We start from the raw sequence: 17,660 nt of genomic DNA, 5'->3' as shown, positions 1-17,660 counted from the left end.
CTTGTGACCACTGTGATGCTAGGCACTGTTGTAAGGGCCTCATGTGCAGTCTTGCGTTTGGGACAATGGCTATGCATGAAGACATCATGCCTAGGAGTTGTAATATCATCTTTGCTTGTATTTTTTGTGTTGGATACATGCGTTGTATGATGTTGTTGAAATTTTGAATTCTTTGTGGACTTGGAGTGGCTACTCCTATTGTTGTGTTTATTATGGCTCCTAGGTATTGTTGTACCTTAAGCGGCAGAATGTTGGATTTTGCGAAGTTGACTGTGAACCCTAGTTTGTAGAGGGTTTGTATGATTTGATTTGTGTGGTGTGAGCACGTTATTAACGAATGGGTCTTGATTAGCCAGTCGTCTAGATACGGGAATACATGTATTTGCTGCCTTCTGATGTGTGCAGCGACTACTGCTAGACATTTGGTAAAGACTCTTGGTGCGGTTGTTAAACCGAAAGGCAGTACCTTGAATTGGTAGTGTATTCCTTTGAATACAAACCTTAGGTATTTCCTGTGCGATGGATGTATTGGTATATGGAAATACGCGTCTTTGAGGTCTAATGTTGTCATGTAGTCGTGTAGTTTCAGCAATGGTAACACTTCTTGTAGTGTGACCATGTGAAAGTGGTCTGATTTGATGTATGTGTTTAGTATTCTTAGGTCTAGGATTGGTCTTAGCGTTTTGTCCTTCTTTGGTATTAAGAAGTACAGTGAATAAACTCCTGTGTTTATTTGTGTGTTTGGTACTAACTCGATTGCGTTCTTTTGCAATAGTGCTTGAACTTCTATCTCCAGGAGCTCGGAATGATGTTTTGATAAATTTTGTGCTCTTGGTGGTATGTTTGGAGGGAATTGTAGAAATTCTATGCAATAACCATTTTGGATAATTGCTAGAACCCAAGTGTCTGTAGTGATTTCCTCCCATGCTTTGTAATAATGACCTATTCTTCCCCCCACTGGTGTTGTGTGGAGGGGGTGAGTGACATGTGAGTCACTGCTTAGTTGTAGGGGTTTTGGGGTTTTTAAATTTTCCCCTATTCCTAGGGAATTGCCCTCCTCTATATTGGCCCCGAAAGCCTCCCCTGTACTGTCCCTGGTAACTGGATGGTGTTGCCTGTGAGGTGCTGGCTTGTGTGGCCTGACCCCGAAACCCCCCTCTAAAGGGTGTTTTGCGGAAGGTGCTGTAATTTCCTCTGCTCTGCGGGGAGTAGAGTGCGCCCATGGCTTTAGCAGTGTCCGTGTCCTTTTTAAGTTTCTCAATCGCTGTGTCCACTTCTGGACCGAACAGTTCTTTTTCGTTGAATGGCATATTGAGAACTGCCTGCTGAATCTCTGGTTTAAACCCAGACGTTCGTAGCCATGCATGCCTTCTGATGGTCACAGATGTATTTATTGTTCTTGCAGCTGTGTCTGCTGCGTCCATGGAGGAGCGTATCTGGTTGTTTGAAATGTTCTGTCCTTCCTCAACCACTTGCTTTGCCCTCTTTTGTAGGTCTTTGGGTAGATGTTCAATGAGATGTTGCATCTCATCCCAATGGGCTCTGTCATAGCGCGCAAGTAGTGCCTGTGAGTTAGCGATGCGCCACTGGTTTGCAGCTTGTGCTGCGACTCGCTTTCCAGCTGCATCAAACTTGCGGCTTTCCTTATCTGGGGGTGGTGCATCCCCAGATGTGTGGGAGTTGGCCCTTTTCCTAGCTGCTCCTACAACGACAGAATCTGGTGGCAGCTGTGAAGTTATGAAAATAGGGTCTGTAGGAGGCGCTTTATACTTTTTTTCCACCCTTGGTGTGATTGCCCTACTTTTGACCGGCTCCTTAAAGATGTCTTTTGCGTGCCGAAGCATACCAGGGAGCATAGGCAGGCTTTGGTAGGAGCTGTGGGTGGCAGAGAGGGTGTTGAATAGAAAGTCATCCTCGACTTGTTCTGAGTGGAGGCTTACATTGTGGAATTGTGCTGCTCTAGCCACCACCTGAGAATATGCAGTACTGTCTTCTGGTGGTGATGGCTTTGTAGGGTATGCCTCCGGACTGTTATCTGACACAGGGGCGTCGTACAAGTCCCATGCGTCCTGATCCTGGTCACCTTGGCTCATGGTGGTGTGAGCCGGGGAATGTGATGGAGTTTGTGCTGGTGAGACGTGAATTATAGGTGGAGGAGAGGGTGGCGGAGTAACCTTTTTCACCATTTTTGTTTGTGGTGTTTGGTCAGTTTGAAATTCCAGTCTTCTCTTTCTCCTAATAGGGGGAAGGGTGCTTATCTTTCCTGTCCCCTGCTGTATAAAAATACGTTTTTGCGTATGGTCTACATCAGTGGATTGCAGGTCTTCCTCAAACCTATGCTTTCGCATTTGGGAGGTGATTGATTTTCTGTATAAGAGCCTGAAACTGGGTCGGTTGCAGGTTGTTTTGGCACCGAAATCCTGTCTGCATCTTTTTTCGGCTCCGAGGTGACTTTTTTCTTTTTAAAAGTCGAAACATCTCAGCGTCGATCTTCATCGGTGCCGCTGTCTCGGCGTCGAGCCGTGTCTACACCGCTATCTCGGTGTCGATGTATGTCTCTAGCACTTTCTCGGTCCCGAGAAGGCTGCGTGCCGGTGTCTCGACCGGAGTCGGACGGTCTCGGCACTGTTTGGGCCTTTTTCAGTGCCGACGGTCGGTCACCGAATTTATGGGTGGAGCCATGGCCTGGTGGCAGTGGCGTCCCCTGGGCCTTGACAATCTTCTTATGAGTGGTTTTCGACGTCTTACTCACGGTTCGTGGATCGTCGAATTCCTCGGAGTCCGATTCGTGTATCGAAAAGGTTTCTTCCTCTTCCTGTACCTCGAACTCTCGGTGGGCTGTCGGCGTGGATGCCATTTGAAGTCTTCTGGCTCGACGGTCTCGGAGTGTTTTTCGGGACCGGAACGCACGACAGGCCTCGCAAGTGTCTTCACTGTGCTCAGGTGACAGGCACAGGTTACAGACCAAGTGTTGGTCTGTATAGGGGTATTTTTTGTGGCATTTGGGACAGAAACGGAACAGGGTCCGTTCCATCGGCGTTCTTCTACACGCGGTCGGGCCGAGCAGGCCCCGACGGGGGATCGAAAACTACCCCGAAGGGCTCCGGAACTCTTCGATCTTCGATGCGGTGTTGACTCCAACTACGCCGATCCCGAACGCAACAATACCAACGAAAATCTTCCGAAATTTAGCTGTTTTTCCGTTCCGAAACTCGGAGCGACAGGAACACGTCCGAACCCGATGGCGGAAAAAAAACAATCGAAGATGGAGTCGACGCCCATGCGCAATGGAGACAAAAGGAGGAGTCACTCGGTCCCGTGACTCGAAAGACTTCTTCGAAGAAAAACAACTTGTAACACTCCGACCCAACACCAGATGGCGAACTATGCAAAATATGCGTATCTACAGCGACAGATGCCATCGAACACAGTTTTTCCCAGGACAGTATTGGACTGGACAAACATATCCAGATACCAAAGCTGACAACGTGACTTAAGTCCATGCCATGGCTATGGTGGCTTTAGAATCAGGAGGAGTTAGTGGCCTGAACATGTAGTGGTCTATTATGCAATCCCAGTGGAATGTTTGCTAGGGAATGATCTGGAGAGCTCAGCTTGGGCTGAGGTAGAGATCAAAACCCAAGAAGCCATGCTGGGAATCCCAGAACTGGTGTAGCAGAGCACAGGTTGAAAAAGAAGTGCTGGAGCATGGAACAATGGCCCAACCTTCCAAGAGAAAAGGCAAGATGACCGGAGGACCAGCCTCTGAACAGCACAAATAACAAGACCTCTCTTCCCAGTAAGATGTCCATGGAGATGGAGCCTTAGGTAAAGCTCTTGGGCCCAGGGGGACCCTCAAGCGAACAGCTGTGCCAGGGACAACAGACTTGTCCCACTCTTGAAGGCCTGAGGCAGCAAGCTGCTGCACGGGAGAGGTCAGTGGCTCCCACAGGGTCTATTGGGAGGATGGACTCCTTTACACTGAGGCCAGAGACCCCGCAAGTGGTAGCAGACTTGTCAACCACTTATTGGCCCAATATGTCCCAGAAAGTGAAGGCATTTTGTAGCTCCTGAGTCACCTGTCAGGACAGTGGCAAGACAGGAGGCCACCCAAAGCCACCCCAAGCCACCCCCTCCCCCATTCCACTTCCTGTGGTGGGGGTTCCCTTTGAAAGGGTTGATGTGGACATTGTGGGTCCACTTGAGCCACCCATAGCCTCAGGGAACCAGTACATACTGGTAGTAGTGGGTCATGCTACCTGATACCCTGAAGCAATTCCCCGAAGGTCTACTACAGCTCCTGCAGTTGCCAAGGCCCCGATTGGTATTTTTACCAGACGGGGTTTTCCTAAGGAGGTGGTTTCTGACAGAGGTACAAACTTCATGTCAGCTTACCTAAAACAAGAGGAATGAGTGTGGGGTGACTTACAAATTCACCAAACCATAACATCCACAAACCAATGGACTTGTTTAGAGATTCATCAAGACATTGAAGGTCACGATCATGGGGCTCCCTGAAAAAAAATAAAAAAAAAATAAAAAGAAAATGGAATGTCCTCCTGCCATGCTTGCTTTTTGCCTACAGAGAGGTGCCACAGAAGGGAGTAGCGTTTTCCCTCTTTGAGCTTCTGTTTGGCCATCCTGTAAGGGGACCACCGGCACTTGTAAAAGAAGGCTGGGAGAGACCTCTCCGTGAGCCTAAACAAGATGTGGTGGACTATGTGCTTGGCCTCTGCTCTAGGATGGTTGAGTACATAGAAAAGGCATCCAAAAATCTTGAGGCCAGCCGACAACTCCAGAAGCTGTGGTATGACCAAAAGGCTGCACTAGTAGAATTCCAGCCAGGGCAGAAAGTTTGGGTTCTGGAGTCTGCTGCTCCCAGGACACTTCAGGACAGATGGAGTGGCCCTTACCCAATACTAGAAGAGTCAGGTCACCTGCCTAGTGGACCTGGGCACTAGCAGGACACCCAAGAGAGTGATCCATGTTCACCGCCTGAAGCTCTACAATGATAGGGCAGACATAACCATGCTGATGGTTACTGATGAGGATGAGGAAGCAGAAGGTGAACCTCTCCCTGACCTCCTCTCAACTGACCCTAAGGATGGGTCAGTAGATGGAGTTGTCTATTCCGACACCCTCTCTGCCTAACAGCAAGCTGACTGGAGGCAAGTCCTACAGCAGTATGCTGATCATTTCTCTTTGCCCCCTTGTCAGACACACCTGTGTACCCATGATGTGGACACAGGAGACAGTTTATCTGTCAAAAACAAAATTTACAGACAATCTGACCAAGCCAAAGAGAGCATCAAAGTGGAAGTCCACAAGAAGATGGTGTTAGGGGTAATAGAGCACTCTTTGACAGTCCCTGGGCTAGCCCAGTGATCTTGGTCCCCAAATCTCACACCAAAGATGGAAAGAGAGATGAGGTTGTGTGTGTACTACAGAGGGCTCAACACTCTCACTCTATACCCAGAGAAGAAGAACTAACTGACAACTTAGGTGCAGCCAATTTTTTAAGTACCTTTGACTTAACTGCAGGGTACTAGCAAATTAGGATGGCACATGGAGCAAAAGAAGACAGCATTCTCCACATCAGTTTACTGTTATGCCATTTGGCTTAAAGAATGCCCCTGCCACCTTCCAAAGGTTCGTGACTCAAGTCCTTGCTTGGAGTCCCTTAGTACAGCATATCTAACTGATATTGCTGTCTTTAGATCCAGCTGGCAGGATCACCTGATCCACCTGGGGAAGGTTTTGCAGGCCTTGCAATCAGCAGGCCTCTGTATTAAAGCATCAAAGTGCCAAATAGGACAGGGCACAGTTGTATAGTTCGACCACCTTGTAGGTGGAGGCCAAGTGCAACCCTTACAACACAAGATCTAGACCATTCTGGACTGGGAAGCTCCACAAACCCAGACTCAAGTAAGGGCATTCCTTGGCTTGACTGGTTACTACAGGAGGTTTGTGAAGAGGTATGGATCCATTGTGACTCACCTCACAGAACTGACCTCAAATAAGATATCCAAAAAGGTAAACTGGACTCTTGACTGTCAAAAGGCCTTTGACACCCTGAAAGAAGCAATATGCTCAGCACCAGTTCTCAAAGCTCCAGATTATTCTAGGCAGTTCATTGTGCAGACAGATGCCTCTGAACATGGGGTATGAGCAGTCCTATCCCAAACCAATGTTGACGGTCTTAACTAGCCTGTTGCTTTCATTAGCAGGAGGTTACTCCCGGGAGAGCAGCGTTGGAGTGCCACTGAGAGGGAGGCCTTTGCTGTGTCTTTGTCCCTGAAAAAGCTGAGACCATCCTTATGTCGTACTCACTTTATTGTTCAAACCGACCACAGACCTCTCAGATGGCTGATGCAAATGAAAGGTGAGAACCCTAAACTTTTGAGTTGGTCCATATCTGTAGGGAAATGGCTCCCTGTTGCAGTTACCCCACACTGTTTGCCTGATATTGATGCTGACTTGACTGAAAAGTGTGCTGGGACACTACTAACCAGGCCCCAGCACCAGTATTCTTTCACTAAAAATGTGTCCACTGTTTCCACAATTAGCACACCCTTGGCACACAGATAAGTCCCTTGTAAAAGGTACCAGTGGTACCAAGGGCCCTGTGACCAGGGAAGGTCCCTAATGGCTGCAGCATATGTTGTGCCACCCTAAGGGACCCCTCACCTAATACATGCACACTGCCATTGTAGATTGTGTGTGTTGATGGGGAGAAAAAAGGCAACGTCGACATGGCATCCCCCTCAGGATGCCATGCCCACAAAATACTGCCTGTGGCATATCTGGTCATGCAGACAGATACAGCACATAGCCTGTGTGCCATGCCCCCAAACAATGTGTGCAATATATGTAAGCCAGCCCTACAGCAGGCCTCACAGCCCTACGGCAGGGTGCATTATATTACATGTGAGGGCATATCTGCAAGACCAGACATGCCCCTGCTATGTCTGTCGATTCTAAGACACAGTGAGTGAACAGGGAAGCCATTTTAAGTACATGTGCTGAACACTGGTCAATACAAGTTTCACAGCTACATGATACCTTCACTCAATATAGGAATGTTTGGCATCAAACATCTCGTATTAATAAACCCTCAGCGCCAGTGATAGATTTATTAATACATGCACCCAGAGGGCACCTTAGAGGTGTCCCCTGAAAACCTACCAGTGAGCAGACTGACTAGTTTTAGCCAGCGTGCCACCAACAGACATGATTCGACCGTCGAGGGTGAGAGCCTTTGCTCTTGGGTGGACAGAAACAAAGTCTGCTCTGGGAGAGTGGTTCACACACCCCACCCAACAGGATGACCTGCAAATCTGCATTCCAAGGTAGGGGGCTTCACAGAGGCCCACTGCCCTTGGTATATAGATCTGGCTTCACTCAAAGGAGATACGCTGACCTGCCAGCCTTAGGGTCCATTTGGCACCTGGACAGGTGGGAAATTTAGCATTCAGGAAGACATGTCCACCCCTAAGGTCAGTCCCACCTCTAAGGTGAGCTGCCTGATGTGGACACCACATGTAGAAATCTGCCATCTTGGTGTTGGCAGAAGTAGGAACTCTGGGACAGGGTTATGCCACGTCCACAGGAAGTACTCATATAGGGGTTGAAGTGGTACCTGGGGTAAGTAGTCCATTGGCTACTACCCTACACTTCCCAAAACGCTCCTAAATTCAGTATTTACGGGAGCATCTGGCACCAGGAAATCAGATTCATGATGACTTACAAAAAAGAAAGACACTCAAGAGCTGCAAATGCAAACACTGAGGAAGAAACACCTGACTAAGCCCCAGCCCTGACAACCTCACTGGTGTTCCTGCAAGTTTGCACCAAAGTCGACTTGTCCTGCAAGCGGCTGAGCTTCTAAAAGCCAAGTTGAAGTGGGTCAACAGTGCTAACCCGGTCCCACAGCCCTCCAGAAACAGAGCCCACCTTGAACTTGCCAACTGTGGACTCCTGCCGCCACCTGCAGCCTCTGTCTGCAGGCCCCCTCAACCACATGTGCACCTGATGGAGAAAACCCGACACCTAAGGAAACTTCTGCACTTGTCGCCCCTGGCCTGTGGAAAAAAGGACCTAAGGTGCCCCGAAGTCCATGAGCATCTCAAGACTTGAACCTACCAGTTGGTTCTCCTCAACTGGACTCCATGTTCAAACCTGTGTGCTCTATTCAACCGGACCGATCCCCATTGATTAACATTGGGCACCCAACGCTGTACTACACCCCTGCACCCGGTGTGACCTGCTGGTGGGGTCCTGATTAGCAACACAAAAGGATGATGGACGGAGTGCTGACAATGCAAACACTCACCCCCAGTCACAGATCTGGGTTTAATCCATCGTTCTTCTGCTCACCATGCCACCCCAGTTTGGATCCAGCCATATGCAAATCAGTCTTGACCCTGTTCCTTATGGGAACAGTCCAGCCCGAACTGCCAGACCAGGTCCTCCCTGGACCGGAAACAAGCATCCTGGGACCGGTTTCAGGGTATCACCCTTCTTCAGCCAGGCTAGCTTGATTCCAGTGGCACATTGAGCAAGGGACCCACGTCTGGGCATACCCTTCCACTTAGGGCAACATTAGCAACACAAAAGGATGATGGACGGAGTGCTGACAATGCAAACACTCACCCCCAGTCACAGATCTGGGTTTAATCCATCGTTCTTCTGCTCACCATGCCACCCCAGTTTGGACCCAGCCATATGCAAATCAGTCTTGACCCTGTTCCTCATGGGAACAGTCCAGCCCGAACTGCCAGACCAGGTCCTCCCTGGACCGGAAAAAAGCATCCTGGGACCGGTTTCAGAGTATCACCCTTCTTCAGCAGGCTAGCTTGATTCCAGTGGCACAGTGAGCAAGGGACCCACGTCTGGGCATACCCTTCCCACTTAGGGCAGGTGTGGTCCTGACCCGTGCCCAATACTTACCTTAAGTCCAGGAGATTGGTCCTGTAAATAGCTGTACTGTACCTGTTTGCAGTATTTGTTTTTCCTTTATAGGATAACATTGCACCTTCCAAAAATGCACTAAATATCGACTTTTCAAAACTGTGAAGAATTTTCTTGAAAAACGTACGTGCACGATCGTATGGATTCTGGTGCATACATATATATGAAGATACTTCTTATTTTTGCAAATTAGTATGGATTTCCTTATCAAGTCGTGTCATTGATTGAGTGTGTTTATTTGCAGAGGTTTAAAACTCCTGTCTGATAAGCCTAAGGCTGCTCGACAACACTATCACCTAAAAGAGCACGTTGCGATTGCTAGATTGTAGCCTTGTCCACTAGTAAAGGAACCCCTGGACTCTTTGCACAAAATATCTCATTTTGACATACCATACAAAGTGCCAACTAGCTACAGTTGGTCAAAGCAAGCCAGAGAAATCTGCCACTGAAGGTTCAGCTCTTTATCAAACTTAAAGCACTTTTGCAAAGGGAGGTAGCTCAACCAGACCCTAGGATTAGAACATCGGATCCTACTGGTATGCTGGATTTTGTCACTGGTATTGATGCATAGAAAAATGCTAAACAACTCAATGTGAAAAACTGGAAACCCACGGACATGAGAACTGTATAGTTAAATAGGCAGCTTCAATTGAATGCTCAATAGGCTTCTTTTTCCTGGCCATTAAGTACACATGGCATCCATAAAGCAGTAGAATAGCACAAACTTATCACTTTCTAATGAGAGCATTCTTGCTTGCATTTAAAAATTCTTTTTTTTGTTTTTTTTTTTACATAAAACTCCCTGAAGAGGATCCTTCCATACAATAGATGTGCTGTTAGGGGCTTTTCCCAAATAAATAAGGGAAATGTGTCCACTAGGGAAGCAGCACAAGCACTTTAGAATTTGTTAGGAAAAACATTAAAAGAAGACAAACTTTAAACCTCAATGGGAAGGATTCAAATTAGTAACTTAAAAATTTCTCACCAAATTCCAGTCCATGACGGTATCGTAGAGTCAGTTCTCGGACAGCAGCAAGCTTTTGGTCTTTATCCATAGCATGGTACAGACCAAGCACCCTAGTTAGTTGTGAAATACAGAGGTGCCGTTGTAATGTTTTAACATCTTCTGGCAGAGCAAGTTGATCATCTGATGGTGCAGAAAGAGGTAACGAACTAAGCAACCGATTTATAAACTGAAATAAAAAAAAAAAATACACAAGCTAAAGAAAATGCACTGTAAAAAACAATTTTTCGGAAAATGACAGCTCTTTCAATACATTAACATTACAAACTTAAAAAATTAGCATTAATAGAATGGTGGTTTAAATTTGAACTATATTAAGAATGGATTTCTTAATAAGAGAAGGGGAATTAAAGGCAGCAAACAAAATGCCATACTCATTGTTTTCTAGTCGGAGGATGAAAGGAAGAATCAAGACACAGCACAGTAATGGGACAAAGTATACCTAAGACAAGGCAACTAGTGACTATGCAGATACGATATACCAGATGCGAGAGAAATTATGCAGAAACATGCAGTGCCATAAAGGTGTGAAGAGAAGGAAAGAGAATGACTGATTGAAGTTAGGTAGGTGCAACAATAAACAGCAATTATCTTTCAGAAATATAACAAGCCGGTTTCTCTTTCAGTCACTGAATACACGACCTTGAGTAATTAACTGAAAAAGGTTAGTACTACACACTGTTCGATCTTGAGTTTTCTGGGGTGATGTTATAAAAAAAAAAAAAAAAATCTTCAATAAAGTATTTGAAACCATCAGGTCAAGGCACGTGCTCCCACTCCTTCTTTGAAGGGGTCCATCACACTGATCTGGGGACTGAAACCAGTCACTGAAGATTTCAAGCATGGTTACAGTATAGATTGTAAATATACCACCAATACCAAGTCCTTTGCACATCAAAATACTAAGATTTTTTGATCACACATATAAAGTGTAATTCAGCTAATGTCATATACGAAATTTCTTATAGGATATATGTTGGCCATACATACCAAATGATAAACGCAAGCATTCTCCAACATATGAGCAGAGTAAAGATGCCAGGTAACCAATGCTCCAATAGATAAAAAGTTCATTTCCAGACAACACAAAATAAAAAAAGATTAATGGCAGATTAATGAACAAGTTTCCCCAATCCCCCTTAGTGGTGACATAGCAACACAACTACTATTCTTGGAAAGTTCATTGCAGTATCAGTCTAATTAGTGCTAGGACGTGGCCAACCAAGATGGACTGCCAGGACGTGCCCTTACAAAACTCCTTCTCCACGTTTTAATATCCTTCATTATGCTGTTCCCACATAAGCCATCTGAGGACACCACTACATGCGGAGGCCCCCCTGCTGACCTGTTTGTGGTATCTTCTGACATGTTGGCTGGCGCTCGGCAGTGGGTCGACAGCGAAATGCGAGAAGCAGCTTGCCTTGAATGGCACCTTTTCCCTTTTGGGGACCCATGATATCCGTTCCCCCATGGCCCCGCTTAGGGGACTCCATCGGGAGTGAGGGCTGCCTGGAGTTGGCCTGGAGGATCCACCTTGCCCGCTCTCGGGGACTCAGACGATCACTGAGCGGTCCTGTGTATGCAACCTATCTGTGCGTGGAGTCCACCCCATAGTGTGAGAGATTTGGGTCTGCACTATATGGACATCAAGGAGAGAGGCCTTCCTGCGACTTGTCATAACGGGGCTCCCAGGGGGTCTTTAGAGCCCTGGTGGATTGGCAGGGTAAGCCAAGAAGTGGGTGTAATGAGGGGGTTGGGACCCTCACATTCCCTTTACCGTGGCCCCGCCCTGCCTTTGGAGATTGCAGTTTTGTAAGCAGCGAGGACACATGGAGCTCTTGGTGCCTCATTCATATCACAGGGGCACGGCAAGGTACCTGGGAAACATTGCGCTGCCCCAGTGTGGAGCATCTTCGCCATGCACCATTTGGAGAGTTGCTCTTTGCCGCAGAGGTGAGCCCAGGAGAAGCAGCAGACAGTTGGGGAACTAGCAAGGCCAGTAAAACATCAGTGAGATTGGACTGTGATGTGGGGGTCACGGAGTGTGGGTGGCATTCGCTCCCAGAGAAACAGGCACAGGGGTGCCCCGGGGGAAAGATCCCAGTCCTAGTGAGATGTTGGCGATGAGAGGGGCCACAGTACCACCTTGAGTGGTCTGGAGGGACACCTAAGGTTCCCGGGATCCTGACCAGCGTCCTCTGTCTGGCCCATCATGCGTGGGGTCCCTGGTCAGCTGCTGCCTCCTGGAGTGCCAGTGAACTCACCTAAGCCTGTGCTGGCTCTCTACTGAACAGCCCAAAGAGTTTTGCTTGCAGTGTTGCCCCTCTCTCCTCATTACACCATGGGGAAATTATGGACTCCTGGGACAGCCGCAGCATAATACTATTACACAGTATGCTACGTCTCGCCAGACCACCCAGAGACTTGTATGTCATGATCACCCATCCTTCCTGAATCACTCACCGGAACTCCAGGAAAAGCCTTCCCACGCGGCACTCTGAGAGGCAATACAGGGATCGAGGGCAGCCTTGGAGGAACAAATTGCAGGGGTATCTTTCGGGTTGATTTCTTTAGAGCAGACTTGTGCAATGTCATGACACGACAGAGTCGACAATACAGAATCTAATGTTACAAACTTGCAGTCTGAGGTCCAACAACTTAGAAAGCAGGTTGCTCAAATGCAAATGCAAAACGTCTTAAATATTCTGGAACACAGTGTCAAGGACGCGGAGAGGCGCTCAAGGAAGAATAACGTGCACCTACTATGCTTCCGTGACCAAGTGGGGATCCAATCTGCTGTAAGTTTCTTGGGCCATTGGGTGCAACATGTTTTGTGCCCTATAGAATTTTTATTTTTTATTTTAAAACGGGGGGGGGGGGCACAGGGCCCTACTTCCAATGCCACCACCAGGCACCCCTCCAAGAGCGTTCATGGTTAGGGTATTGTACTATAGGAACAGGGACGCAATCCTGGGAGCTGCGAGAGAAGCGCCTGGGCCACAATTTGCAAGACCAAACATAGCAATATTTCCAGATTACATCCAGAAGGTACAGGCAAAATGCCAATCTTTTCCTAAGGTTACGCAGAAACTGCACTTCATGAACCTCTGATACGTGCTCTTATAACCAGACAAACACAGGTCATCGCATTGGGGAGGTCACACTACTTTGAATAACCCAAGGATGTCTGGTCTTGGCTGAACATGTCTGAGGTTAGCCCTGCCCGCACTTTAAGCACTGATCACTTCCAAAACCTGGGTGATGCAAAGGGTGCAAGTGACTCAGACCCAGTGACAGTGCTATGCTCACAACAGGAGGCACAGGCCGCATTGTGGTCCAGGATGATGGTGAGATGGAAGCTCCGAAAGTGGCTACACAACATATTCCGGAGATGCTGTTATGCGGGGCAATGGAGCATGATGGGACACAGTACCAACTCAGTGACATTGCATGCAACACTCTCACACCCTGAGGGGTACTCTACTTTTTTTTTTTCTCCTTTCTTTTTGAGTGTGATAAGTGACTTCAATTATATCAGGAGGACAAATGGTTAATGACTGTTGTGGTTGGGTAAAGTTTTGGGAGAGGTTAACACGCTGTGGACCTTCACGGTCAGCATTGGTCGTAGATGTTGTTACATTATTGATGCTGTCACTTTCTTAGTATGGGGTCTCGTCATTGAGGGGCTCGGTTGCAGACCATGCATTTTTGCAGAAGGGGTGTTACATAGAATGGGTGTTTGTTTTGTACAGGTTGGGGTTGCGATGGGAGTGTCCAAAAGCATAGCTTATAATGGACTTGTATGCGTTGTTTGTTCTTACATGTCTGGGTGTGGAGGTGGGCTGGGAGGGTTGGAGTTCTGTGTAGTTTACTTTGGATCAATGGTTATTCTGTCAAGGGGTGAGGGGGGTCACCTAATACACATTAGCCTAGGATGAATAACACCAGTTGCTTAAGCTAACCTGGAACGTGTGGGTCTAGCCTCTTATTAAAAAAAAGATACAGAGTGCCCTCCCTCCTCTAGAGACAAAAAGAGCATGTTAACTATTTACAGGTGTAGGAAGCTGACCTGGTGTGTGGTGGGTACCTTTGGTACTTACACCTTATACCAGGTCTAGGTATCTCCTTTCAGTGAAGTGTAGGCAGTGCTTAGAAGCCAGGCTCACTAGAGGTCGCTGTAGATGAGCAGCCAAGGCTTATCTAGGAGACATGCAAAGCTCACGCAATACCACTACAGTCACACAGTACTTACACACAAGAAAGTAAAGAAAACACTTGGTTGTACAAAAATAAAGGTACTTTATTTTTGGAACACATATCAGAAAATACTAGAGAGGAAACCCTCCAATAGGAGGTAAGTAAATACTGTAAAAATATATATATATATATATATATATATATATGGAAAATGTCACTTACCCAGTGTACATCTGTTCGTGGCATTAGTCGCTGCAGATTCACATGCTGTGCACATCCCGCCATCTGGTGTTCGGCTCTGAGTGTTACAAGTTGTTTTTCTTCGAAGAAGTCTTTTCGAGTCACGAGACCGAGGGACTCCTCCCATTTCGACTCCATTGCGCATGGGCGTCGACTCCATCTTAGATTGTTTTCCCCGCAGAGGGTGAGGTAGGAGTTGTGTATGCTAGTAATAGTGCCCATGCAATGGAGTGAATGTGTATGTACATAATGAAGTTTCAAGTAATATATTTACAAATGTACAATTGTTTAAGATCTACTTCTAAACGGTTACAGGCTCCCGGGGAGGCGGGTGGGCGCATGTGAATCTGCAGCGACTAATGCCACGAACAGATGTACACTGGGTAAGTGACATTTTCCGTTCGATGGCATGTGTAGCTGCAGATACACATGCTGTGCATAGACTAGTAAGCAGTTATCTCCCCAAAAGCGGTGGTTCAGCCTGTAGGAGTTGAAGTAGTTTGAAATAATGTTCCATAATGAAAATGTCACTTACCCAGTGTACATCTGTTCGTGGCATCACACATGTTCTGCATAGCTCGCCATCTGGTGTTGGGTCTGAGTGTTACAAGTTGTTTTTCTTCGAAGAAGTCTTTCGAGTCACGGGACCGAGTGACTCCTCCTTCTGTCTCCATTGCGCATGGGCGTCGACTCCATCTTCGATTGTTTTCCCCGCAGAGGGTGAGGTAGGAGTTGTGTTGTAGTAATAGTGCCCATGCAATGGAGTGACTAAGTATGTACCTATTTAAGGTTAAAATAATATATATACAAATGTACAAAGTTGAAGCTAACTTCCAAACTGCTACAGGCTCCCGGGGAGGTGGGTGGGCACATGTGAATCTCCAGCGACTGATGCCATGAACAGATGTACACTGGGTAAGTGACATTTTCAGTTCGATGGCATCTGTCGCTGTAGATACACATGTTCTGCATAGACTAGTAAGCAGTTATCTCCCCAAAAGCGGTGGCTCAGTGTAAAGAAATGGCTCCCTGTTGCAGTTACCCCCCACTTTTTGCCTGATACTGATGCTGACTTGACTGAGAAGTGTGCTGGGACCCTGCTAACCAGGCCCCAGCACCAGTGTTCCTTCACCTAAAATGTACCATTGTCTCCACAATTGGCACACCCTGGCATTCAGATAAGTCCCTTGTAACTGGTACTTCTAGTACCAAGGGCCCTGATGCCAAGGAAGGTCTCTAAGGGCTGCAGCATGTCTTATGCCACCCTAGAGACCCCTCACTCAGCACAGACACACTGCTTACAAGCCTGTGTGTGCTAGTGAGAACAAAATGAGTAAGTCGACATGGCACTCCCCTCAGGGTGCCATGCCAGCCTCTCACTGCCTATGCAGTATAGGTAAGACACCCCTCTAGCAGGCCTTACAGCCCTAAGGCAGGGTGCACTATACCATAGGTGAGGGTACCAGTGCATGAGCACTGTGCCCCTACAGTGTCTAAACAAAACCTTAGACATTGTAAGTGCAGGGTAGCCATAAGAGTATATGGTCTGGGAGTCTGTTTTACACGAACTCCACAGCACCATAATGGCTACACTGAAAACTGGGAAGTTTGGTATCAAACTTCTCAGCACAATAAATGCACACTGATGCCAGTGTACATTTTATTGCAAAATACACCCCAGAGGGCACCTTAGAGGTGCCCCCTGAAACTTAACCAACTATCTGTGTAGGCTGACTGGTTCCAGCAGCCTGCCACACTAGAGACATGTTGCTGGCCCCATGGGGAGAGTGCCTTTGTCACTCTGAGGCCAGTAACAAAGCCCCAGCAGGGCACTCCAGCTTAGTGGAGTTGCCCGCCCCCTCCGGCCACGGCCCCCACTTTTGGCGGCAAGGCTGGAGGGAACAAAGAAAGCAACAAGGAGGAGTCACTGGCCAGTCAGGACAGCCCCTAAGGTGTCCTGAGCTGAGGTGACTGACTTTTAGAAATCCTCCATCTTGCAGATGGAGGATTCCCCCAATAGGGTTAGGATTGTGTCCCCCTCCCCTTGGGAGGAGGCACAAAGAGGGTGTACCCACCCTCAGGGCTAGTAGCCATTGGCTACTAACCCCCCAGACCTAAACACGCCCTTAAATTTAGTATTTAAGGGCTACCCTGAACCCTAGAAAATTAGATTCCTGCAACTACAAGAAGAAGGACTGCCTAGCTGAAAACCCCTGCAGAGGAAGACCAGAAGACGACAACTGCCTTGGCTCCAGAAACTCACCGGCCTGTCTCCTGCCTTCCAAAGATCCTGCTCCAGCGACGCCTTCCAAAGGGACCAGCGACCTCGACATCCTCTGAGGACTGCCCCTGCTTCGAAAAGACAAGAAACTCCCGAGGACAGCGGACCTGCTCCAAGAAAGGCTGCAACTTTGTTTCCAGCAGCCTTGAAAGAACCCTGCAAGCTCCCCGCAAGAAGCGTGAGACTTGCAACACTGCACCCGGCGACCCCGACTCGACTGGTGGAGATCCAACACCTCAGGAGGGACCCCAGGACTACTCTGATACTGTGAGTACCAAAACCTGTCCCCCCTGAACCCCCACAGCGCCGCCTGCAGAGGGAATCCCGAGGCTTCCCCTGACCGCGACTCTTTGAATCCAAAGTCCCGACGCCTGGGAGAGACCCTGCACCCGCAGCCCCCAGGACCTGAAGGACCGGACTTTCACTGGAGAAGTGACCCCCAGGAGTCCCTCTCCCTTGCCCAAGTGGAGGTTTCCCCGAGGAACCCCCCCCTTGCCTGCCTGCAGCGCTGAAGAGATCCCGAGATCTCTCATAGACTAACATTGCGAACCCGACGCCTGTTTCTACACTGCACCCGGCCGCCCCCGCGCCGCTGAGGGTGAAATTTCTGTGTGGGCTTGTGTCCCCCCCGGTGCCCTACAAAACCCCTCTGGTCTGCCCTCCGAAGACGCGGGTACTTACCTGCCAGCAGACCGGAACCGGGGCACCCCCTTCTCTCCATTCTAGCCTATGTGTTTTGGGCACCACTTTGAACTCTGCACCTGACCGGCCCTGAGCTGCTGGTGTGGTGACTTTGGGGTTGCTCTGAACCCCCAACGGTGGGCTACCTTGGACCAAGAACTAAGCCCTGTAAGTGTCTTACTTACCTGGTTAACCTAACAAATACTTACCTCCCCTAGGAACTGTGAAAATTGCACTAAGTGTCCACTTTTAAAACAGCTATTTGTG

At 48.1% G+C, this 17,660-nt stretch overlaps 1 protein-coding gene across 2 annotated transcripts in view; it reads right to left on the bottom strand.

The window, feature by feature from the left end:
- The window catches only part of NAA25 (N-alpha-acetyltransferase 25, NatB auxiliary subunit), a 561,072-nt gene that overhangs the window by 325,837 nt on the left and 217,575 nt on the right, over nt 1–17,660 (bottom strand). For both annotated transcript variants that reach the window (XM_069214819.1, XM_069214820.1), the window contains exon 12: nt 9,956–10,163. In XM_069214819.1, the coding sequence (XP_069070920.1) occupies nt 9,956–10,163 (208 nt within the window). The remainder of the gene's footprint in view (nt 1–9,955; nt 10,164–17,660) is intronic.

Source organism: Pleurodeles waltl, chromosome 11, assembly GCF_031143425.1.
Source record: "Pleurodeles waltl isolate 20211129_DDA chromosome 11, aPleWal1.hap1.20221129, whole genome shotgun sequence".
NCBI classification, from domain to species: Eukaryota; Metazoa; Chordata; class Amphibia; order Caudata; family Salamandridae; genus Pleurodeles; species Pleurodeles waltl.
This window is presented reverse-complemented; position numbering and strand designations above follow the sequence as displayed.